The sequence below is a fragment of the Cygnus olor genome, chromosome 2 (genome assembly GCF_009769625.2).
Source record: "Cygnus olor isolate bCygOlo1 chromosome 2, bCygOlo1.pri.v2, whole genome shotgun sequence".
In the NCBI taxonomy this organism is placed as follows: Eukaryota; Metazoa; Chordata; class Aves; order Anseriformes; family Anatidae; genus Cygnus; species Cygnus olor.
In genome coordinates this window covers 61,265,006-61,289,998 of record NC_049170.1, presented here as the reverse complement: position 1 = coordinate 61,289,998, position 24,993 = coordinate 61,265,006, and the positions used below count along the sequence as shown (strand labels likewise).

General features: G+C 41.5%; 1 protein-coding gene and 1 long non-coding RNA gene across 4 annotated transcripts in view; one reads left to right on the top strand and one right to left on the bottom strand.

The window, feature by feature from the left end:
* AMPH (amphiphysin) overlaps positions 1–2,127 on the bottom strand; it is a 118,417-nt gene extending 116,290 nt beyond the window's left edge. For both annotated transcript variants that reach the window (XM_040549567.1, XM_040549568.1), the window contains exon 1: positions 2,026–2,127. In XM_040549567.1, the coding sequence (XP_040405501.1) occupies positions 2,026–2,094 (69 nt within the window). In that variant the 5' untranslated portion in view covers positions 2,095–2,127. The remainder of the gene's footprint in view (positions 1–2,025) is intronic.
* Positions 741–22,011, top strand: LOC121066160. Of its 2 annotated transcripts, XR_005817549.1 has the most exons (5): positions 741–1,887; positions 9,411–9,559; positions 17,431–17,611; positions 18,911–19,021; positions 21,790–22,011. It is a non-coding gene; the product is annotated as an uncharacterized LOC121066160 (long non-coding RNA). The 2 variants fall into 2 exon arrangements; XR_005817550.1 differs by lacking the exon at positions 17,431–17,611.
* Positions 22,012–24,993: the final 2,982 nt, after the last annotated feature.

The window sequence follows — 24,993 nt, the reverse complement described above, 5'->3', positions numbered from 1 at the left end:
TCATGCGCATTGGGGGGAGTGGGGCTTTTGGGCTTTTATTTATGTATTTGAAAACAAACAGAAAAAACACGGTGTTTTAGCAAGAATAATGAAGGATTTTCCATCTTATGTTGTGCAACCACAGATGAACTCAAGACTGACCAGAAGCATAGGGATGAGAGAACAGGAGAGCACAGCTCACACAGCAACTCCATATGCATGCCGTGTGGAAAGAAGCAGGGTAACTGAGCTGCATGGTGCACACTGCTGTGTCAGACCACCAGCAGCTTTTATTCCCTGTAAATATGCAAGGTTTAGACCCAGGGACACGATAAGAACCAGCCACCACAGATGCCACGACAAGGCCAATGTATGCATGCCAACCCAGCCAATTTTTCCCCTCCCGAGGGCAGCAGACCACCAAAGTGCAGGCAGAGCAGCCCAACCATCAGAGCCCACCAGCACACCCCGGTCGCTCCCAGGGTGCTGCTCCAGGGCCAGTGCATGAGCTGCCTTCGCCACAACACCAGGACCAGGTGTGCTCTGGGATGCCCATGCATTTCTGCTGGCCTTCCCTGGCTGAGCAGACACACTTGGAAGCAGTATACATGATTTTATATCTTACACCTGTGATTCACTGGACAGTTAATAGGAACAACACTAGCAAACAGCACTGACCAAGATGCCAGGAAACAAATAGTATTTGTAGACCTCTACTCCAGCTACTGACCCAGCTCAAGTCACACCATAAAGTCTCCAGATCTCCTCAAAATATTGAATAATTCATTATTTTATTCAAAAGCAGTTACAATCAAAACCTGAAAGAATGGAAATGCATCATGAGTTTGGTATTGAAAAGTCCAGTGCTTTATGACCTTGTGAGCCAGATACGAGCTTCTGAAAGACCAAATCCATCACCTGCCTGTGACGGTCTCAGCCATTAGGTGCATAAATAATGACATGATTACACATGGGACTTTTCTACATGAAAGTTGTGATTTTTATTTCCTTAGAGCACCGCAGAGTTCACTGCACGGCACAAAGGCAGCGGGGATTCCGCGGCAGCGAGATATGAAAAACAGCGGGCATAAAGTAATCTCTTCTAATTCTCCTGAGCCCCGTGATGACATGCGGGAGCACAGAGTACCTGCCAGAGGGGTATAGAGGCTTTGTCAGCCCTCAAAAGGGACGAGGGCATGTAACACTCAGTGACCCCTCTGACTCAAATTCGCACTGAGAACAGCTTTATAACAAACCGCACCGATAGCTGATACGGAAGCTGCACACAGCCACACACAAATGCTTTTATTGCTTGGTTTGATGCCTGTGGTCCAGTGTTCAGGCACAGAGCAGCTAAATGTGGGTTATTTACGTGCAGCATTTACATCTGTTGGCTTTTATTAGCGAAGGTCCTTTATCAGAAACTCCTGCAAATTCTCCCTGACTTTGCTGCTTGTTCAGCTAGAGCATCACACGAATCGGCACCGGGTTTTCTCAGCGACAAACACAAATCGCGATGCTTCGACCGACATCACGACATACACCAGAAACACCCACAGCCACGGAAAGCAGCGGATGGCCACAAGCCCTGCTCGGGCTGCTCTCGTTGGGCTACCGACCCCACACCGGGGTAGCCCCGTGGCTCCGGCCAGGCCGCTGGCAGCCGGGCGATGAGGAGCGCTTTAGCCGGGGATGAGCCGGCGTGGATATTAAAGGCAAGGCAATCCTCTTAGAGATGGGGCCAGCAGGTGCGCCCACCCTGCGCCCACCCGAGCTGCGAGCAAACGGGGGGCGGCTGGGCCAGGCCTGAGGTGGCATCGCCCCCGGGTAAAGCCGGGTAAAGCCGTGCCAAGCCGGGCCGAGCCGAGCCGAGCCGAGTCGGGCTGGCCCCTCACGACGCCCGACCCGGTAAGTGGGGCGGTTACATAAGAGCGGCCGCCGCCGGGCAGAGGGGACCCGCTGCCCCCCATTACCCCCTCCCCCCCCCCCAGGCAATGCTGCTGCCTCTCCCCGGCCCCCTCCCGGCTTGCTGCCCCCGGCCAGCACCTTCTCCTGGGCGCGGTTGAGGCGTTTCTGGACGTTTTTGGCGAAGATGCCCGTCTTCATGTCGGCCATGGCTGGCGGCGGGGGGAGCGGGGGGGAGGCGGGCGGGCGGGCGAAGCAGAGCCCGGCGGCGGCGAGCGAGGCAGGGATGGATGGAGGGAGGGAAGGAGGGCGAGGAAGAGGAGGAGGAGGAGGAGGAAGAGGAGGAGGGCCTTAAAGACAGCCGGGAGAGGCGGGGCCGCCCGAGCCTCAGGTGAGCCGCGGCCCCCCGCCGAGGCAGCCGTGCGCCCCGCAAGGGGGTAGCGTCTCCTCGCTGTGGTTCTCCCACATTGTAAATAAATAACACAAAATCCAGGGAGATGCAGGCCGCGGGGAGCACACAAAGGTTGCCAGAAGCCGCCAGTGCTGAGGTGATGATGGCTGAGACCCTCTGGTGGCTCCCGGCCTCCAAGCTCTGCCAGCACCCTCGGGTCTGCTCTGGGTGACTTTTGGGGGACGAGGTGTTGGGGATCTGCATCCAGGGCTGTGCACAAGTGTGGCTGGCAGTGGCACTGAGTCTGAAATCTGCCTTCATAGTTAGCCCCAAATTCACAGCTGGTATTTATTCCTGCTCCTTGGCCAAGCACAGAGTGCCCTGATCCCAGAGAACAGAAACAAACACCGCAAAGCAAAGCACAGTGGAGCTCCAGGCTCTGAGCCTGTGTTCTTCTACAGGGAGCTGTTCTAGATCTGTAATGCTTTCCACTGATTTTTCAGATCGGTGCAAAACACAAGCCAGAAGGTCATCACTTGTACCTGCCAAAAGGAAACATCTCCTACAGCTAGTAAGTCCAACCGTGTTTCATGAGACCTTGCATTTCTGATACCTGTCCAGTCACAGACCTGCATGATATGTTTTCCTGTAACATTAGGAAGCAGAATAAATGTACTGACTGCAGAGGTAACAGTGTTTAATGAACTTGCGACCTATGGTAGGTGCTTACTTAATTATTATATAAACAACTTTAAAAAAGAGAAAAATACAAAACAAATGCAGAAATACAAAGAAAGTGCATCATAGCAACCAAGGAAAGCATTTTATTAAAAAAAAAAAAAAATGGCAGGCAGAGTCTCCTATACCGTTGTTAAGCTGATGAAAGATCAAAACAAAATCCCAGTGTGCCTGTGGCTCCAAATTCTTTAACAGCTTCTTCAGAGTTTTTCTTTCTGGCCAGGTGGATGTCTATTCCAAAAGGATTCTGTGACTTTAATAATAATAATAATAAAAATCTTCAAAAAGAGTATCTTAACTTTGATTACTCGTGAATTTTCTTCATCAAAAGATAACCAACACAGCACATAGCAGCAGCAGATTATATTTGGTTACAGGGCTGCATGCAAGCTACTAGGGAAGACACTTCGCTATGCCTTTTTGTCCCCGGCTGTCTGTCTAATCTAGTGATAGTGGATCCCACAGTGCCAAGCCTCAAAACACTTTTTCATGCTGGTGGATGAGGAGCATGAAGGTGTGTCAGCTGTACTCAGTCATACACCTCATACACCCAGTCTTTTCCTCCTCAGTCAGTCAATCTGCACTGGTTTTGCCCCATTTAATGGCCTTGGACAACAGCCAGGAATGTCTTTTTCACTGGTCAGTTTATGAATGTGCGTGGTGCTCTACATCATCTAGATTTTGGAAAGTAAGTAACAGCAAATGGTCAGGCTAATAGATCCATATTCCCTATGCTAGCAAAATCTCAGTCTGTCATTTATAACCTTTATCTAAAATCTATTTTAAGAGAAAACTTCCCTATTAAAATATGTTTTAAAGGAAATTTCTTCCTCTGTGTTGCTAATACCTTAGTCTGAAATAAATAATGTTTCAAAATGAAGAATTATTTACTACACATTACCCTGGTTGTTTATTCCTTATATTTGTTATGGTATTGTTTATTTGGTTTTATTTAAATTGAGACTTCATTTCAGTTTCACACTGGAATAGCAGGGATGATCAGTGATTCATAGAAAAATGTTCCTAGTGGAGTGTCTACTTTTAAATGTAAAATCTGTAAGGGGCAGGGTGGAGGTAAATGTTACTACTGTTGCTACGTCACCACTTTTGCCAGGTGTTTATCCTGGTTCACCCAAAATCTTAGAGAAGGAGCAAATCTACATCTCTTCTGACTCATCCACAACAAGGTTTCTAATCACTTCTGCTTTTCTGAGCACTCTTAATGCATGTAAAACAATAAAATGAGAAGAGACTGGTCTGTTGGAGTCAATTTTACAATGTCAAGAAGAGAAAAAAAATGGCAAGTATCTTACAGCCATCTCCACTGAAATGATAATTCCAATATAGCTATCAGCTGTTTAGGAGTAACACAGAGATTTCCACCTCAAGGAACTGTACAAACAGTAACAGAGACTTACAACTAATAAGCCAGGTATGGTAGATAAAAGACATTTCAATCATAAGCAGACTATTTAACAGGTCAGAGCAGTGGCAAAGTAGAGTGGGAAATGAAGATTATCCAAATAAAGCTGCAGTTGAAATCACACAGTAACTGGGGATTTTGGAAGGCAGAATGCCTGTACACAAGTTCAGCACCAGTCAGGACAAACAGATTAGCGATAGAAAAGCAACATGAGAAGTTAAATAACTTCAAGTGTAATGGATCTGATTTTTAAACATTTTTATATAAACAATGCCTGCTTAATATTGTTCTAGCAGTTTAGGTCAGGATATAATGGGCAGAGAAAGACTTACTAAGCTATCAGACCAGTTCCCTTATGTCTCACTGGTCTTTGATTGTGGGTCATGGAGAGGAGAGCTACCTGTCAAATCATGAGAAGGTAATGAACACTGTGGAAGATATCTGTCAGAAGAAAAAAGTATCTTCATAAAACAAATATGGTGCCAAACCCTGCAAAAATCTACTCCAGAGGACAAAAATAATAAAATCTGATTTTAATAAAATATATATGTTCTATATTTAAAGACTTAGGCATTTACTTTTAATTAAAATTTTTATAGTTAAAGCCAAATACAGATTTAATTTTATTTTTATATTTTTCATCACTGTTGTAACTTCAGATTAACACTTCTCTCTCAGTCATTAATGTGCTAACATACATTGAATCTATACTTACATTCTGGCACAGAACACCAGTTTCATCACTGGGATGCATTTTGTCTGAGAGGTGCAAGTGCTCTTTGATTTCAGCTTAATTTTTTGAACCTGTCTGGTTTCACAGAGCTACACACAGGGAGGATGTGCTTGGCAATGGCCTCACGTTTTTCCTCTGGAGGTCTGTCCTGCCACTGATTTCTATCAGCAAACAGTTGGGATGATACCCCAGGCTCTGAAACCCCTGCAAATGAGCCTTAGGTTGGAAAGCAGCACTAATGAGACGCTTGCAGAACTCACTCACAGAATGAGCACCGGTGATGTGTCTGTGTGAAAGTCGCTCCTGGGTAGCACCTGTGGAGCACAGGTATTTGTGTTGGACTTCAGCAGGGGGTGTGTTCCTTGCCCTTTCCAAGTCTTCTTCCCTGAAAAAAGAAGGAATTAGAGAAATGTTTCAAAAACAGCATTTAATGTCACGCTAGTGAGAGAGTGCCTGGAATTACCACTGCCTTTTTGGGGGAATCTTTCCAGGTTTGAGGCTGCTCAAGTAGATAAGTAGACATGACAAGAGATCCAAAATCTGTTAGGGCTGGGAGGTGGGGGTAGGTGTAAGGAATTAAGTATCTCTCAGCTCTATACTAAATATCACTTTTCTTTGTACACAGTTGAAGTGTCAATAAAATACATAGTTAGAGGAAAAGACTAAGATGATAAGGACAAGCATTTTGGACATCCAAGAATGGGCTTCTGCATTGCCAGAGCTCCTGGAATTCACAGCTCCCTCCCCTAGTGAGGGTAACTGCCAGTCTGGACCCTGCTGCAAAAGGAGCTGCACAACAAAATTGGCTTTACGTCGTGTCATTTAGACAGCAATAGGGTCTTGATAGGCACATATACATTGTTGATTCAGACACAAAGAATGCTTCCTGAATAGGAGACACATGTTCTGTTTGGCCTTATCCTGATATGTCAGGCTTTATATGAAAAACACTGGGAATGGTTCAGAAGAAGGATTATAGAAAATCATGTGTACAACATGAGTTCTTGCACCTAAGCAGAAAAACTCCCATGATGTGATTTAAAAAAATGGAGGCTCCCAAACTCCAACTCTTTAGAAGAATTTAATTTTTCTGAGAAGTAGCAACCACACATGGCCTAAATTCGGGCTTCCTTAGTCCATGAGGTGAGCATTCAGAAGTCATTCAAAATTGCTTGTGAAAAGTCTGCATATAGATAGACGTGCTTGACACATTTCATGCTGTCAATCATAGAATCGTAAGGTCAGAGGCCAGAACCAGAAATATATGCCTTTTAACTGGCAGCTAAAAAGGATGGAAACACTTTCTGTCGGGTACCCTTTGGATCTCTCCTGGAAGAAAAAATAATCTCTTTGCTTAGAAAGTGTATTCCCCCATTACACACGTTTCCATACCCTTCCTCATCTCTTTCCCATCAAATATATTTATGATATTCCTGATTATTTACAGTGAGAATCTAGAAAAAAAAAACACCTTTCATTAAGATAACAGCAATAATGAATATTGTAACGTTTTACGTCTCTGTTTTTTTTTAAACAAATTCTACCACAAATCTTCCCTTCCTTGGTGAATTCCTCACCAGAGGTAAGTAAGTTCTTCACACAAACTAGGCACTTGTAAGGGAGCAGCTGCATGACATCAATTTGATTCCATAAATGACTCTTGCTCATGAACTGGAGGACAATTACATTCTGAGCACATCATATCATCACCTATCTTCTCCATTTTTATTCCTAGTGCTAATGAACATTTACACAGTGCCATCAATCCACAAACTCACATAGGCTAGGACGAGGAGTGGGGTGCAAGATGTGTAATCCTAATCCTGAAAAATTTTAATTTTCATGTGAAGAGAAAGATGGCTAAAGAAGAACATCTATCAAGATGCTCCATTTCAGAGCTGTAACTATTCTGATTGTGTGTGTCTTAATTTGAAAAGGCCATGAAACTCAAAGGTTACATTTATTATCTCATGAAGGTCACAGGATTTATTTTTCAAGAAGGCACATGTATGTAAGCTAATTGTGTTGGTTCGGTCTCTGACACAGTGCTTACTAAATATAAGTAGATTTTTCCTCTTAATCCTGTAGGGCTGGGCTATGGAGGTTGGAAACCTCTTGTCCTGCAGCAGTTCTTGTCTTGACACTTGGTGATTTCAATGAAACAAAACCATTTAGAGCAACCAGGATCTGCTTCTGAAGGTGCAGAAGATCACCTTTGAGAGGAGATGCCCTGCTCTTGCTACTAGCACTAGACCCACCAGACATGTCCCAAAACAGTAACATCTGCCAGGAATGGTGTGACCTCTGGCCACAAGAGAGGCATTTTAGCAGTGAGTTCCATAGAGTATAGCAAATGATTAATCCAAACTTCAGGAAGGCATCTTTTCTCAAGACTCAGCCAATTGTAGCATCTGTTGCTTTTAGTTGTGGAGTCTAAAGTCAGCTTAAGAAACCCATGGCCTCTGAAGACCTCACTGCTAGCTTTTGATTAATAAGGATCCTTATTCAAATTTCTCCTTTCTTCTTTCTTAATATGTAGCTTGTCCTTAATTCAGCTAGGCTGGTCCTGACTTCGGTTTCTTACCATAATCCCCTGGAGAAGTCCTACTTCTAAATGCCTGACTAGCTTAACAGACTGTTTAGCTGTGGTTAGCATATTTTTCAGCATATTTGAAAAGTTAAGTTCCATGTTTATTTTATTTTCTATTCTCCCCTCCCCAGAATATATCCCTGCAGCATTTTGAAGAGTTATAAACAAAGAGCAGGGACTGGAGATCAGTTACCCTACATCCAGACGCTCAGCAAAGCTTTATTTGGCCTTTCCCTAAAAGCCATTTCTGATCTGTATCACCTTATTATAGATGTATACATGACAATAAACACTCCACTCATCCAGCCACTGTCTCTGGAAGGACATTTTTCTGAACTACTTCAATCATTAGATGAAAAGACACTTTAAATGCTAACAGTCACTATAGGAACCAAACTCTGAAACTGTTGCAGGCTTCCTAGTCCTTGGCATGTGAGACAGTGATTTTTCTCACACTGTGTGGAAACAACAACAACAAAAAAAGTCTATAGCTAATAATGTTATGCTGGTCTTATTTTAGAAGCGTATTTTTGCAGCTTTTTGCATCTTTCATCTGTGGCAGCCTTGCTAAAAGTTTGTTATACATCATCCAAATTAAATTTTAACACCTTCTCCCTTCCCTCCCCCCTCTTCAAAACGGTATTGAGAACTGTTCACACATTGCTACTGTTCTCCTTGTTGTATCTGAGAAGTGGCACGCAGCAAGAGGAGAGAGCTAACTACACAGAAATGATATTTTCTAACTCTATGTCTGTTAAAACAGTGATTTTTAAAGAAAAAAAATTGTAGTAAATCTTTATCACTAATGCATTACTATTACATATCAATTAATTGAAAATGAAACAAAAAACCTGTATTAGACCAATACACTTTGTATAATCAATAATGAATGCTTTGCTCTGTAGAGAGAGGTCATGGACTTATTACACTTCTCTGTATTCCCTGAACACCTGTAAAACAGGCAGAAAAAATAAAATCTGTCATACTAAGAAAACTGAGGAACAGGGTCAGAGAGCAGATCTGTGGCAGGTTGAAAGTTCAGGCCCCTTGGTGCAGTACTAGAATAAAATTTTTCCTTCATTGTGGCCACAATTTGCAGAAAAGGAGTGAGCAGAACCTGGTGGTGAGTATTTTTCACTGAACACTGGTTTCTCTTCACCTCAATACAGTATTGTTTAAAACCAGTATTTTCAGATACTCTAATATTTTTTTGTTTAAATCTGACCAAGAATTTTAAAGGGAAGGACCCACTCATATGCCCCTTGAAATCAAGGAAATAATTTCTGAGCAAGGCTAGTGGAATAGTAGATGAGCATTAAATAAATTTAAGAGTGTTAAAGGCATAAGTGCTAGTGTCAGTAGTTTCACTACAATGGAGAGCAAATGGGATGGTAACCAGCTGATACACACCTCAACAAGGAGCTCACGGGGGCAGCTAAGAAATGGTACAGAGCCATGAGTAGGAACAGTGATACACACAACACTAGTTATCTCAGTGTAGCTGGTATCTACCCATGAACAAATCTCTGAAGCCCCCACTGCTTCCATATGTCAAGTGAGAAATGAGTTTCTTCTGATCCTTCTCTTCATTTCTGCCTAAAAGTCCCAGCATGGCTGTGTATGGGGACACACATTTTTGGTCTGTTTGTAGGGTTTCACTGTGACCGCAGGGAAGCAAGCTCCATCTCATGTCAGGAGACCTACAGGGAGTCATGCCGCGGTGTGAGCTGCTGCAAAGCCATTCCCAAACACTGCTGGAGCAGCCCTGTCGAGGCAGGTGCCCATCATGGAATGAGAAAGGTAAAGTAAAGCTTAAGGAGCAAGGCACAAAACCTACTTTTCCCTTTGCAGAGTAGACGCCCTGAATGCCAGACTATTACTAGACGAGCGGGTGGTAACAATCTCACCTCCTACTCTTCCCACCCAGAGAAGAAAAATCATGATTTAAGGCACTGAACAGCATCAGGTGCCGAGTCCCACTTTCACAAAGATGCCTAGCTACACCTACGTTCACGTGAGAAAAACATCCCTGTCTTGAGCATTTCATAGCAACTGGCAGAGGCATCCCTGCAGTCGGAGTCATGAGCCAAGGGCTGGTTTTGATGCATGCACAACGCAGGCTCAGGCTCCTGAGACAGAGGCTAAGATGCGAGGAGAAGCTGTGAGAAATCATGTTGGTAGAGCTGTATAAAGCACAGAAAGTAAAACTGCAGGCTGAGGCAAGTTTGCTGAGTCTGCTATAGACAGCAAATGGAGAATTTCAGAGGAAGAATGGTGACCTGAAAAAGTATTTGATTATAAAGGTAAAACAAGGAATCGGAATAGCAATGAGAAGGTTCCACCTTGTTGAGAGGAGGGATGGGATTCATCCAGTGCCTTGCTGGGGTGGTGGCATGTTAGACTAGCATCTTACCAGTCTTGGCTGGGAGACAATACTGAACTGCTTTGCAATTACAAGTCCTATATATTGGTAATATACTGTGTAAACCCTGCTTTTAGTTTCCAGCTGCACATGGTAAATATCTGAACAATGTGACTGGGAGTCTAGGTCAAACTGCCAGGGAGGTTTTGCTCCCTCTCCCTTCCTCAGAGCTCAGGAAATTTTGGAAACTATCTCAGCCCCTCTAGACCCAACTTTCCAATGCAGTTTAGGCTTTGAAAGACTGAGGTTTTTATTTGCATCTGTGTCTGATGACCTAGGTAGGAGATGAGAAGCAATATGCATATGGAAATGTATAGTGGAGCATATGGAGATGTAGGGGTGAATAGGGAGCAATGAGACCTGATAAAGATAAGCAGAAGCAGACTGAGGCAGATTGTTGTCGCGTAGATGTGAAAAGATATTTTAAGTCAGGCTTTAAATTACATGACTCATCAAAATATTACTTAAAACAAAGAGTTTACATGACACATTTCCACGCACATTGAGATATAATTTAAAACCTTGATCCAAAAGAGCAGTGATACCAATTCCTGAGCTCCAAAATTAGCCTGCAGATGTCAGAAGGGCAGCAAGATTAGGATCATGCAGCAATGCAAACAGCAAGACCCCTTTGTTGGCATCATCTTTTGCAATATTCATTTCTTTTTAAAACTCCTAGATATAAAGACTTCAGAAGAGGTAAACAACACTTGGCAGAAGGGGAGAAGTTGTCTATGCTCATATTGAAACATACCATAATGCAAACGAAAAGTATCCGCTTTCCATAGCATAGTGGTTTAACCCAGCAGGCAGCTAAGTGTCACACAGCTGCTCGCTCACTCTCCCCAGGTGCGAAGGGGGTGAGAATTGTAAAGGTAAAAGTGCAAGAGCTTGTGGCTTGATATAAAGACAGCTTACTAGGTAAAGCAAAAGCCATACACGCAAGCAAAGCAAACCCGGGAATTCATTCACTGCTTCCCATCGGCAGGCAGGTGTTCAGCCACTCCCAGGAAATCAGGGCTCATTCTGCATAATGGCTTTTTGGGAAGACAAAGTCCATCGCTCCAAATGTCCCCCCCTTCCCTCTTCTTTACCGCAGCTTTTGTTGTTGAGCATGATGCCATATGGCATTGAATATCCCTTTGGCCAGTTTGGGTCAGCTGTCTTGGTTGTGTCCCCTCCCAGCTTCTTGTGCGAATTAGCTTTATCTCAGCCAAAACCATGACACACAGTGATTGTCGTCTTTATAACTAAGTTATAACACAACTAACAGGTGCGCCAAGAAAATAGTCTTAGGAGAGAGCAAAAAGAGAGGGAAATAACTTGGACAAAAGCTTTCTGTCTTTTACTGGTAGTGAGAAATAAAGAACTACAGGAATGAGTGTAACAGTCTCAAGCCTATTGCCCAGTTCTCACAAACAGATCAATGCCAAATTAATGTAATCTGATGTGATGAAGAAACAGCCCCTGGTAGACAACATGTGGAATTGCTTACATTTTTCATGGATTTTTAATTACAGTCGTAATGAACTACAAAGCTGCTTTGAAGTACCAGGGCTTCAAGAACTGTCCTATCAAAGTCAATAAAAAACTTTGGTTTGACTTTAATAATTTTGACTTAGGATTTCCTATTCTGAGGCAGAGGATGCACATATTCACATATTGTGACTGCAACACAACACAATGCAACATTAATTGTAATATAGGCTTTGGTACTACTCAACCTTAACATGCAATTGCCTACACAAAGACAATGAACAGCTTTGCTTTGAATTTTCATGGCAGCTGTTACTTTTAATTTGTTTTTAATGTGAGTTTTAAGGAACACATTTTTCTTGGTGAGCTAGTGTCATTAAGTGAAAGTGAAAACATGATCCTTTTGGAATGGAAGAATTCCAAGGCTTTTCCACTTTATTTCACGTCTCTGTTGCTAACCCCTCTAATGGTATTGCACCCTAGACCTAACAAAATTAAAGCACAAGGCCAGCTTATAAGAAGTTAGGGAAATCAAATTCCATTGTAAGACTTTACAGTAATTGTTAAGAGCAAGATTCTTCTCCTCTCCCTGCAGCCCTCTACAAGTTCAACTTTTGAGTAGAAATTAGGCTCTATTTAGACAAATGGATGGAAGCACTCTCCTCCTAAGACAAATGACAGCAATTACCTATGGCCTACATGAAATGGAATTTAGAGCTAGCATTTTAAGGTAGATAAAGTTTGTATTGATGAATCAAAGCCATCAGCGAGAAAAGCGAGCAGGAGGATTGAAGCAAAAGTTTAAGAAGGTAGATGCTGCTTAGCGCCTGAAAGGCCAGAGGCTGGAAAGGGGAGAAGGAGAAGAGGTTGGGATGCATATCAAATGATGCTGTGGTATCTTGTTCAACCAGCCTGGGTCAGGCAGATGGCCACAATGAATATTTAAAGACGTGACAGATGAATTGTAATGGAAGCAGAAGTGATGCTGGTGTCATTGTGAAACCATACCAGGATCACTAAAGCCCATCAGTTCAGAAGTTTTACATTTTCTTATAATGTATTTCTCCTGTCCCACCTAACTGCATCACAACATCACTTTGATGCCATAATTTTTACATTGGCGATCCATCACGTGCAGGACATTTACACTGCTACATTCATAAAATCCAGATGTACATCCCTTGTGAGGCATTCATAGAAGCATACCCAATATTGTACTGTAATATCTTAATAAATCAGGCCATACACTTTACGACTCTGCTGGAACATTTGTCATGAGAGGAACATATTAGGAATAGTCATTTATTAATCCTAAGAGATGCTGTGCACCACAGAGCAAGGAAAGGCAGCTGCCCGAGAGCTGACATAACTTCCAAACAGACAACAACACAAGGCAGCAAGCAGAACAACACTGTTTTTTCCTACACCTACAGAGATCCTTCTAAAGTGCATAATTAACTTCATTAGGAAAATCTTCTTACTAGTCTTTGCTAATTCATCTGCCTATGGAGAAATTGAAAAGGTGAACTATCACAAGGAGTTTATATTAGCAAGCCAGAATTGTGTGAATTTGGTCTGATTCAAAATTTATTGAGGGCAATGAGACTCTTTCAACCATATTGTATGAGCTATGTGTCAAAGTCCATAATCCAGGAAGGTTTTTGAGTAATGTGCAGATGAGGGCACAGTACACATGGTGATAATGGCTAGTGGTGGGAATATCCTTAGTGCATAATACTCAGCATCAGGTAACAAAGGAGGGATTGCTAATGACAGGATAAGCTAGAGAAAAACTGGTCCACCTTGCAACGAGCCATTTGATCTTAAAAGAGCACATTATATGTTCATCAATGCCAGGAGCTAAAACTGCCGAAGTTGGAAGCATCATTTCAGGGAGGATCTGTCTGGTGTGATGCTGGAGGATCAGGATGTTTGGGCATCTGGCTTCATTCCAAGTTTTACTAAGCATCAAAAAATATAAAATAAAATTAAGACTCTGGAAACAAGGATCATGCCTGTACTATGTATTTTTTCCTCACATATTCCTGCTTCACTTACAAAGTTAAAAAGTGATTAAATGACAAATAGGTTTATAAGCATCTCAAAATGCATCATATAAAAGATGTCTAACTAGAACATTTTTCCTTTGACTTTTTTTTTTCCTCCAAGATGCTCTTTAAAAACGCGAGGCTGGTTTAGTTTGCAAAGCAGGATTATTTCCACAGCCTGGCACAGTCCTTACCAGCAGCTCGTGTCTTTTGCCGACATAAAGAAGCAATCTTATAAACAGATTAACGCAACATTAAGAGGAGGTTCTGAAGCTGGTTATGCACCACCCTCTTGCTTCTTAAAATATACATCTGAGAACAAACAACCAGAATATGTGTTAAATAAGATAGTGCCATTTTTTTGCTGTTGTCTTTTATAGTTTATTTAGCCTTAAATGCTGTATTGCAAAGAATGATGAATATTTGAGTATAATTAAAATTGTCGCAGTGATTTTGACTATCACTGTGCTGAGGCTCTGCTTTTATAATTCTTGCTTTACACAGCTGATCCAAACGGAGTCCAAAATAACAGAAAATTGTAGAGAGAAATTTGAACACGAGCGATAGTGTCTGTAAAAGCCAAATTAACAATGTTATCACATACAGAGTAAGACTACTCTTACCTTTTTGTTCATAAATGCCATGAAAAATCTGCCAGAGCAAGTTTCCATGCAATTCACGCTGAGTGTTGTTATCCAGTTCTCACAGATTAAGATCGCAACCACAGAACAGCACTCACCTGGACTGGCCTTATGGGTCAGACCACTCCTGAACCATCCCCACTCACTGTGCTTCAATTCACACCCCAGAGCAGTCACAGTGTGCAAAGTGGATTCCTTTTGAATGAAACTAAACCGAAAAACCTGCTTCCAGAGCCAATCTTGTTTGCTGCAGTTGCCTGCAGGTGCATAACCCCCTAGACCAAACTAGGCTTTGTTTGGAGCAAATAATCATCCATAATGTAGACAGTGAAACCTCAGCACTAGTTGCTTTGCTCCACAGCCTGGCTCCTCTTGCACTGTGCTGCTTGCTGGTGCCATCATAGAGATCAATTCTATGTTTTTCAGAACCAATAAACCATTTGGGAATGTGAATTTGTTCTGCTTCAGTCTAGTGAGATTGCACCAAGTCCAGCACGTGAGACAGAGATTTTGCTTTCATCACAGGAAGGTTTTGTGTTGGTTGGTTGGTGCTGTTGTTTTTTATGGTTTTTATCACATGATAGAAAGCGTCACAACACATAAAAAGAAGTTACAAAGAATTATGTTCACTTCTTTGCAAAAACCTTGTGAAAAGGACATAAGGAAACCTATAGACTGGCTCAACATGGTGCACCTTCTCAAGGATTTGTTTATTTTAGTCCATAAAATAAATAATCTCATTTGCATTTACAAGGTCATCTTCACTTTTATGCATGTGGTCATTGTCATTGTGGTGCCCAGCATTTTCAGTTATGAATTTTCTCCTTTGCTGTCCTTCTAAAACCTCACCGTCTGCCATTCAGTGAGGTTTACTGGCCATCTGAAAAAAAGTAGGAGTTGAACCATCACCTTCTCTGATGGTACAGACTTCTGTTGTGCCACTCGGTAGCGCGAGCAGCTGAAAGTGTTGCAGCGTGACTTTCTCAGTGATAGATTTTGGCTGAGTAAAAGCAGTTGTTCTACTTGCTCTCCTGCCAATGTCCCTTTTAAGAAAAATTAATAACAGCAGAGCAATGACTGCTGCCTCTGAAGGACTGTGAAGCTCCCTCCCTGTAAGGCACCTCCTCTCACCATGCCAAATCCCGAGCAGCAGCCAGCCAGCAATCTGCTACCATGAGGCGCAGAGGAAGGGGAGAAAAGAGAGGAACCCTGGGACAAGCCCATGCTTGAGAGAAAGAAGGATCCAGATTTTCTACGTGGAACAAATGAAATAAGGATCCCATTTCACTTCTTTATGCTTACAGCAGGACCGCTGGATTGTTTCACTGGCTCCTTCACCAGGGAGAGTCTAGCATCCCGTCCCAGCCTGTGCTGAATGAAGCAGATCAAGTGGTGAGCTGGGGCATATCTCCTGTAAGTGAGCTGCCACCACAGCAGGTGGGACAGCACCTGACATTAGGGGGAGGACAAGGGATCCTGTTACAGTGTGCTGATGCAGAACCTGACAGAGAAAGGCACAAACACAGGTTTTTCTGCTGCCACACCAAGCTGCCCTCGGCAGCTCCCGCAGAGCGAACCCAGCGGGCTCCACGGCTGGACACAGGGCACTTGCCCACAGGAGAAATCACTTCTGCAAAACATTTTAACTGGCTTGAGAGCAGCTTCAAAATAAATTCGCCACCTCAGAATGGATTTGAGTGGAAAAATATCATCTCTTTCATTATTCTGGAGACCTCTTCCTCCCATTGCAGGGATCATGTGAAAAGTGACTGTCTAACTGATCAACAAGCAACAGAAGAGGGGATTCAGTGAGGACAGAATGAACCTTTGCATGGAGCCATTATAATCCCAGCATTATTGCTTTGTGAAACTTGTATTAAAGTTAGCAGAAGATTTCTGCAGGAAAAAGCAGTGGTAGAGGAACACTATAAAATAATAATAATAATAATAATAATAATAATAATAATAATAATAATGTCACAGTTCGAGGAAGTAAATGCTGTAGCTATCTCCTGTCCACACCAAGATCAGCTGCACAGCTCAACCTTTTCTGGAACAACTGTTTTTGTGTTGGGCAAAAAGCAAAAGAAAATAAAAGGCATTCACAAGCTTGGTAAAGTCTTTAATGGCAACATCTATTGGCCCTTACATGCAGACTTTCAGGAGACCTGTAGGATGTGGTACTGCTTGGACATACATAAAACTAGATTGAAAAGACCTCTAGACAACATCCTAGTCCTGTAGGGAGTAATTCTTCAGTGTCAGAAAGAAGGATTAAGTGATTTAATGTTTCTTCATCTCTAAATTGCTGTAAGTTTTGGTAAAGAAATATTTTGGTCACAGACATACTATTTTTGAAAGATGCTTCCCATATCTCACAAAATGCCATTAAAAATAGGGAAGACTTTGCCTTTTCTTTCCTTTTCCTTCATAAGCTAATTTACCACACTGAATCAGGTCCACGAAGCCTTGTTAAAATGTATTTCAGCCTTTTGAGATGGAAGCAATGGGTATTGGGATTTCCTGTAGAACTCAGCAAGTGGAGACACCAAAGAAATGTGCACTTCTTTCCTAATGCACTATACTTTTCCTAGTAATTCCCACATGCTGCTTGCCTTTTGGCTGCCACCAGCTGTTGGGATGACATTTTTATAGAAATGTAGTGGCTCCTGGGTCTCTCTTCTCAGTGATGATAGCTAATTTAAAATCCGTCATTGCCTTTGAATTGCTATTTTTTCTCTTTTGTTAATGAGATTAAGTGACAATTGAATAAAATCTTGCCCAGTCACTGGACAAGATACTTTAGGACATGTCCTCAGTCAACTTTCTCTTTTGATTCTGGAAACTTTTACGTGTTTAGCAAATATGTTTTTCTCCCCTTCCATCCCTTCACCACACCATCAATACTTAGGTTGAACAGCCTGAGCCCCAGTGCTTATCCCTGTGGAATTTTACTAGCAATTTTTCCTTCCTTGTTATCCTACTCCATATCTCATTTTAAATGGATATAAATCTTCTATAGCAAACTTTTGCTTCTTGTTTCAAGGTTGATATTTTTCTTTCTCTCTCTCTCTCTCCTTAAAGCACCTGCAGAAGGACTTCAACATGAGTTTTTGTCTGTCTGTACGTGTAAAAACACTTCTGAACATCTGAATCAGTTACTGACAAGTCCATCAGGTCCTTCCAGAAACTCAGATAAATGTGAGGGATACCTTCCATCTCCATAATCCATGCTCACTTTTCCCCAGTATGTGATATAAAATAGGTATGTTCATGTCTCTCTTTTTAATAGTGCTTCTATTGATATCTCCACTGAATGGCCCGTATTTCTATGGATTTGTCTTGGACATTTTTAGAAAATGTTAGCAGCATATTTACTACTTTTCATTCCTCTTATAGTACTTATAACAGAGCTTACATACAACAGTTAATCATGTAGCAATATCCTGTCTTGAGATCCATCAGAATTTTAGGTGAATAGCTACTGATGCATGTGGTTTGATACTATCTAATGATTTTTTTTTCCTACATTTTCTATAAACAGTTTAATTTCAGAAGTTTCCTCGTTAAAAAAGGCTCCACTCTAGGTTTTCCTTGAGCACTTTCATAATAAATACATCTTCAGGGAACTCATTTGCTTTTCCTGCTGGGGTCTGTCTTTGTTGAAATCATTTTTTTGCCTTTTTTTTTTTTTTTTTAAATTCAATTCAGGTGGCCATATCCCTCTGTAGCTTATCGATGAAGTCTTTAGCATTAGCTTTGAGTTTCAGCATGTTGCCTCTGATTGACTCTTTTGGCCTATACTATTGTGGCTGGATACGAACTGCCAGAATGCCATGTTCTTCTTCCATTTTCCTTGACACATCTTGCATTTTTTGAAGAAAATCTGTTTATATCTAAGCAGGCTCTTCCCTCTGCTGCTTATCAAAGCTTGCTTTGGGAAGGGGAAATGCTTTTAAAAGTCCGCAATGATGAATTTAGCATTTTTCATACCGCTCATAAGCACTTTACTGCTTTTAATTTGCTACTTTTATTTTATTTTTTAAAGTTCTTTTTTTTTCTCTCTCTTTAAAGAATTAACCTTTTATTTGACAGATTACTCTTTTGCTGCTGTGTCTTACAAGGATATTGACTTTGATCCTATTAAGAACTCTCTTATTGAGTGGCTTTTCAGTTGTAGCATTCAGGTTCTCTGCAGTTCCCAGGGCAAAAATCAAGGACTGCTTCCCCTTTTGTGCTCTCTGATTAAGTGCTTTGAGAGTTAGTTATTTGCAGAACTGAAAATGTATTTTTCTCATGATGCCTAATCCTGACTTTCACAGTCAACCTGGGAATGGCTGAAGTCTGAAGACACTGAAGACATTGTTATTGCTCCTCCTTGACTCCTTACTCTCCATGCTACCATAGTAATATTTTGCTTTATATTTAGGCATAAAATTTCAAGCCATTAATGACTGTATTACCTGTTGATGGTATTCATTTATTTATCTCCTTTGATTCTATTTTTTCCCTAACATATAGTGTCTGTCCTTCCCTCACAAGGTTTTCTCTGATATTTTTACAGAATTTGAACCTTGGTATCAAGGTGTCTTATCAATACCTTCTTCTCAGCAAACCCTCAAACAAAAGCCTGGACTACAGAGATCACTTTCAAACAGCACTTCTACGATACACAGTAAGTTTTCCTCTGGATTTTATGTACCCTGATTACAAGTTTGGGGGTTTCCTTTTGTTATTTTTTTTTCTTACAGTTCCTCAAATATATTAAAATCTGTCTTTTTGCTTTATTGAAAATATATTTTTTGTAATTTTATATTTGGAGTCTTCTGGGCAAAGAGTAACCAACTTCATTGTTAGTCTTTGGTTCAAAACACCGCTAACTTATTTCAGTGCCAGGAACTTGATTTCAATACTGGTTTAGGTGGAACCCACTTCATTATAACCTTAAATCCCCTTTCACCATGCTATTTTCTTGAATATATTTTGGGACTTTGCCTTTCTATGTTTCATGCTTCAGCGACTGGGAATATTTCAGAAGTGTTACCATGAGGATTTTAATTTCATCTTTTAACACAACTGTTCTATATTCTTAGCCCATTTTAGGTTATTTTTCTTACATGATCATGTGCTGACAACAGTTACTATGAATATTCTTGAGACAATGCATCCACAATCACAATGATCAAAAAAAAAAAGTGTTGGTTCCTCCCCTCAAAAAGAAATTTGCTTTAGACCAGAATTAAATGATAAGCATAACATCACACTAGAAGTCTGTGGCCAGTTTGAGTTTTTATTTGCTGGGACTCAACCCCAGCAAAATATATAAAACCATCTCCTGTCTCCTGCCACTGCATGAATAGTCATGCAGCCCATTCAGGAACATAGTTCGATTCAATTCAGCATAAAATCTGGTTGCAGTCATGAAAGAACAGGCTGCAGTGGAGCACAAAAGGAGAGAGGAAGGATTCAATATCCAGAAAAATCTCTTTAAGAAAGCCTGATGATTTAATTTCTTTACCTAACCTCACTGTGCAACAAAACTAGATTTTCATTCTTCAGATCCAACAGCATTTGCCTTTCCAGTATAACACTGCAATGCAGCATATGGAAAGAAGTGTGTAAAAACAACTATAACCATCAATATACTCATATTTCACAGGAGCAGCTGAAGGTGTAACGTCTTTAAATGCGCTTATAATTTTGTTTTAATGTGGTTTTGGAAGTACACATTATTAATTAAAATGGTTTCCACTGTTTCCTAGAATGGTAAATGACACTTATAAACCTCTAATGCTATGAATCCTATAGATGACCATGAAGCTCTACTATTAAAGTAATTTTGTACTACATGCATCTGGGCAGTTACAGACTATCAAAACCTGCTCAAAAACAAAAGCTCCAGATCAAATCAATTTTATGGTGTTTATTCATAATACAAACTAGCAAGAAGGAGAATGCACATCCAGGCTGCCTTTTTTTCAGTCTTTTAAAGGTGACCGGGTCCTATCATAAGAAGTAAACCGGAGAGAACATCAGTGAATAAAATGCACCCTATAAAAACAGAACTTTCATTAACCTCTAAAACAGCTGCAGGGGATTTTGTATATGCTGATGACTGCCCTCAGCTCATCACCTCTGATCTCTGACCCCTAGCATATGTGTTACACCTTGCTTTATGCATAGCTCACCAAAACAACTGTTTTTTTAAATGAAATCAGTACCTAAACCTCTATAGTGATCCTGCTAAAGGAACAAATTTTCTTCCTCCCTCCTCCAAAAATGTGCCTGCCATTATTTTCCTCTTTCTACCATATGCAAAGTGTTTTTATTCATTCCTCTGTATTAGTTTGAGTCCAGCCTCATCTGTCATTCATCAGTAGTGAAAAGGTATTAAATATGCTTTTTAAGAGCTGATACAAGATGAACAACTTCAGACCAGCCTGGCACAGTTCCTTAGTAGAGACAATGGAGGAAGTGAGGATTTCCACTGCAATTCCCAGTCACTGAGAGCTACAAGGGTAGTTGTTGGCTATGTGAGTGAGCAGACAAGAGCAGCAGCTTCCTGTGGAAGAAAAAGGCAGCAAAGGAAGATCTGCTGCCAGAAACATGCTCAAATGCAATGTATTTTTACCAAAGCTAAGTAAGCTGGCACTGTTTCAGTGAATAAAGACTGTAAAGACTGAATAACATTTCTGCCAAGTGCAGGTGCTTAGGAACATCTGCCCTTTCCTTGAGAACCATGATCTAACCCTGTGGTTATTTATACTGTTTTCATCTCTGGACTGGACTGCAGTGTTATAAAATTCCCAAGCACAAGCCTTCAGCATGAAGAAATCACTCCTGATTATCTTTTAACAGTCATGACAATCAGAAGAGGTAACTGAAGGCTGGAAGAAAGCAAATGTCACTTTTTGAGGCCCTAGTCTTCATTTTAACTGATCCTCTGGGATACCATCATCTGTAGGAAGGGCAGAATGTAGAATCTGGGGAACTGCAGGCTCATCAGCATTACCTCAGTCCCTGAGTGGATCAATGAATTATGGAAACCATTTCCAGACACATGAAGGTAAAGAAGGTGATCAGGAACAGTCAGCATGGATTTACAAAGGGAAAATCATGCTTTACCAAACTTATTGCCTTCCACAATGAGGTAACTAGCTTGGTAGATGAGTGGAAAACAGAAAATATTGTTTATCTTGACTTTAGCAAGGCTTTTGAGGCTGTCTACTGTAACATCCTCATAAGTAAGCTGCTGAAGAGGAAGTTGAGTAAGTTTTCAGGTAGACTGAAAACTGTTTTCAGGTAGACTGAAAACTGGCTGAACAGCCAGGCCCAGAGGGTTGTGATCAGCAGCACAAAGTCCAGATGGCAAGTCACTAGTGGTGTACTCCAGGGGTCAATTAACTCCACTCTGTTTAACTAAAGATCTCAATTACTTTGCAGAAATTCCAGATGGGGACTCTTAATAGCTGGTGATGGACCCTGCAAAGTGCTTCAGTGATGCTTGTGCTAGCATGTGCGAAGAGCTCCTGTTCAACAGATTCTGCAGAGTAAAAACACTATTGCCAACTGCACCTTTCAGTGCTACTACTTTACTGTGTGCAAGGCGTGGTATTATATATGGACAGTTGCTCATTTCTAAAAACATTTCCCCTCAATCTGATTTAAAAAAAAAAAAAAGCCCACCACAACTGTTTATTGTGGTCTCGTCCTTCGCTACCACCAGAAACAAAGAAATCTGCATCTGATGTGATCTGGAATACACCATGCATCTAATATCTTGCAAAATGCCACTCTGCAGCCATCACACACCAAGACATGATCAATCACCAAGACCTCATCAATCTCACTGGACTTAAATCCTATTGGGACTGCACTAAAATCAAGGGGAAAAGAAACTACCATTCAACTGTCCCCTGCAGCTCCTGCCACTTTCTAGCCCTTAATTAATCTAGAACATCTCTACCTCTGCCAGCTCCTCCAGGCTGCAGAGGAACTGACCTCCACTTGGCAGGTTTCTGCTGCAGCACCACAACTGGTTGCGAACACGACTCAGCAGTAGAAGCCACTGGCACCTTGTCCATTCAGATTGCAAACTCCTGGGGGAAATAAAGTCACAGCCTGAACACATAAAGGTCTCTAAGACCTGCTCTGTTGCAAAAGCTTATTATGATCCCCCTGGAATTTAATTTAAGACTAAATTTAGGCTGTTTCCACCATGACTCACTGCCTTCTCTTAGAACTTCTCATACATCCTGCTTTCCTGTGTTTGATACCTCAGACACTTCAGATGTCCTCTTTTCAGCATAATTTAATATTTGATTATAGTAAAAGAAAGCATGTGTTGTCTTGAAGAAGAGAAAACTATCATCTAGGGATTTCTCTAATGCCAAGACAAAATTAATCTTTCATGGCACAGTGGAGTAAAAATTCAGTCCCAAAAGAAGGTAATTAAAGAGTTATTCCCTAGATGTGAGAATGACTCCTTACTTAGAAGTTTTGCTTAAATTGTTTTGAGAGTACAGCAATTGATTTAGAGCTAGTATTTGGTGAAAACCTGCTTGGGGGAGAAGTTCTAGAGAGGAAGAGAATGATGTTGTGTCTAGTATTTGTAAACACGGGTAAAAGTAATGCTGCACGGATATGAAGTCAGAAGTGCACCCCACAACAGGAAAGAGAGAAAAGTCTTCTCATTGAGGCTTTCCTCAGATAAAGGCCCTCATTCAGCATTAGGCAAGAACTTTCTTGCAAGTTCTTTTCAAACTACTATCAAATGACACATGCAAGGACTGATCCAACCAACCTGCCAAGATGACACGGTATTTTCCAAGGCAACTGAGACATATAAAACTTGAATGCTAAGTCACAGCAGATCAGAAATGGGAAGACTCTAGCTCAATAACCATTAACTTTAAGGTGGAAAGTGAATAAAGTTCTAAAGATGAAAACTTGATAAGCCAGCCTGTGCAGTCTATACAGAGTATTGACAGTGATTACCCACCTATCAGCCAAAATTTAGAAAAAGATGTTGCAACAATCTCCTACTAAAAACATTAGTTACAAAACATTGCAGACAAGTGAATATTTCTTGTTCTTTGCTTTATAGTAGTACTTGACAATTCTGCAGTCAAGCCAGTAGCAGCAACTGTCCACGAATTTCAAATAGGTTTTTCAATTAGGAACATGATGTGGATCTAAAAACATAGAAACAACTCATTCTGTGTTGCTGTGTGTCTCAGTAACACAAGACAATTCCTTCATTCCTGTGCCTCAGCACTCAGCTGCTGCCCTTAGCAGTCCAGGTTAACTTGTCCAACTTTTGTCCTTTTGCCACCATAGCCAAAGGAGCAGCATGTGACTTCCCTCTTGCATATTGACAGAGTTGTGCATAAGGTTAAAGCCTGAAGGGTCTACCTAAGGCATACAAAAAGCACAGTTACCCGAGGGCCATATATATCTTTAATTTTGAGCGTGGAATAGAAAAGCCTAGGGAGGCCAGAAATGGCAGCTACAAAACCATCAGTTTTTGATGTGACACCAGAGTTGCTGCGAAGCAATAGCTGCAGAAACCTGTCCTGCTGCTGCTGCACAGCTAAGCACTCTGCACATGCTCCAGTTCTGCGGTGAAACACTACTCCTACTAATTCAGTGGTAAAACTTACCTAAAACGCTCAGCTCTCCAGCCCTCCAAAGCGTTAAGCATCTGTCAGAGACCTAACAACTTATTCCTGTTCCTGCACAGGAGACCCCCTGCCTTCAGGTTCCCCAGAGGACAGCGCCTGTCAGATGCAGCTGGAGGACACACCTTGTATGTGGCATGACTCCTCAAAGGATTAACTGACCCACTGACACACGTAATGCAGGACAGCAGGTTCTTGCCCACGCACCAAGCACAGCTGATTCAGTACATCGATGTTCAAGAAGCTGCTTCAAGCCCACTGAGACATAGCTTCCAGCCTGCAAACACAGCTGTAGTAGGAGATGCAAAAACCAATCATGCATCTCAACATCAGTAAGTCCCAAAAGATCTGCAGAGGTTGTCCCAGTCCCTTTCAGACACTGTCAGCCATAAAAGAACACCCAATAAACACCCGAACAGAGAACATTTATAAGTAACAGCCACCCCTCACCTGGGGCTGACAAAATTTCAGCGTGGCCTAACATTGACACCAAACCTATCACATATGCCTATTGTGGGTTTCAAAACAATAAATTGTTTTGATTTAAAAATAAATAATCCTAAGACTCATTATGACTTTTGTCTCATTGATATGGCAGACGAATACATTCCTACTTGGCCCATCACATATCCTTGCAGTTACAATTGGTCACAACTGAAGAAATCATACAGAACAGAATGGATCAGTGAAGAAAAAACAAAAATCCCTCGTTAAATTTACCTTAGGTTTACCTCAGTTTGAAGCACAAGCACTGTGATAAATGGATTGACATCTTAAATAAGCTCTGGTGAAGCTGGTAGGTACTATTCTGTGCTTTCCTGAAGGGTTATGCAACTTTATGGTTACTTATTAGGCAGAACTGTTCTCCAGAAGAAAAGCTCTTGGGTAGCTGAATATTTTAGACTCCAGCCTCAGACTTTTTCTATGATGTGAATGTTTCTTAGGAAGAAAAGTGAATCAAAGTCAG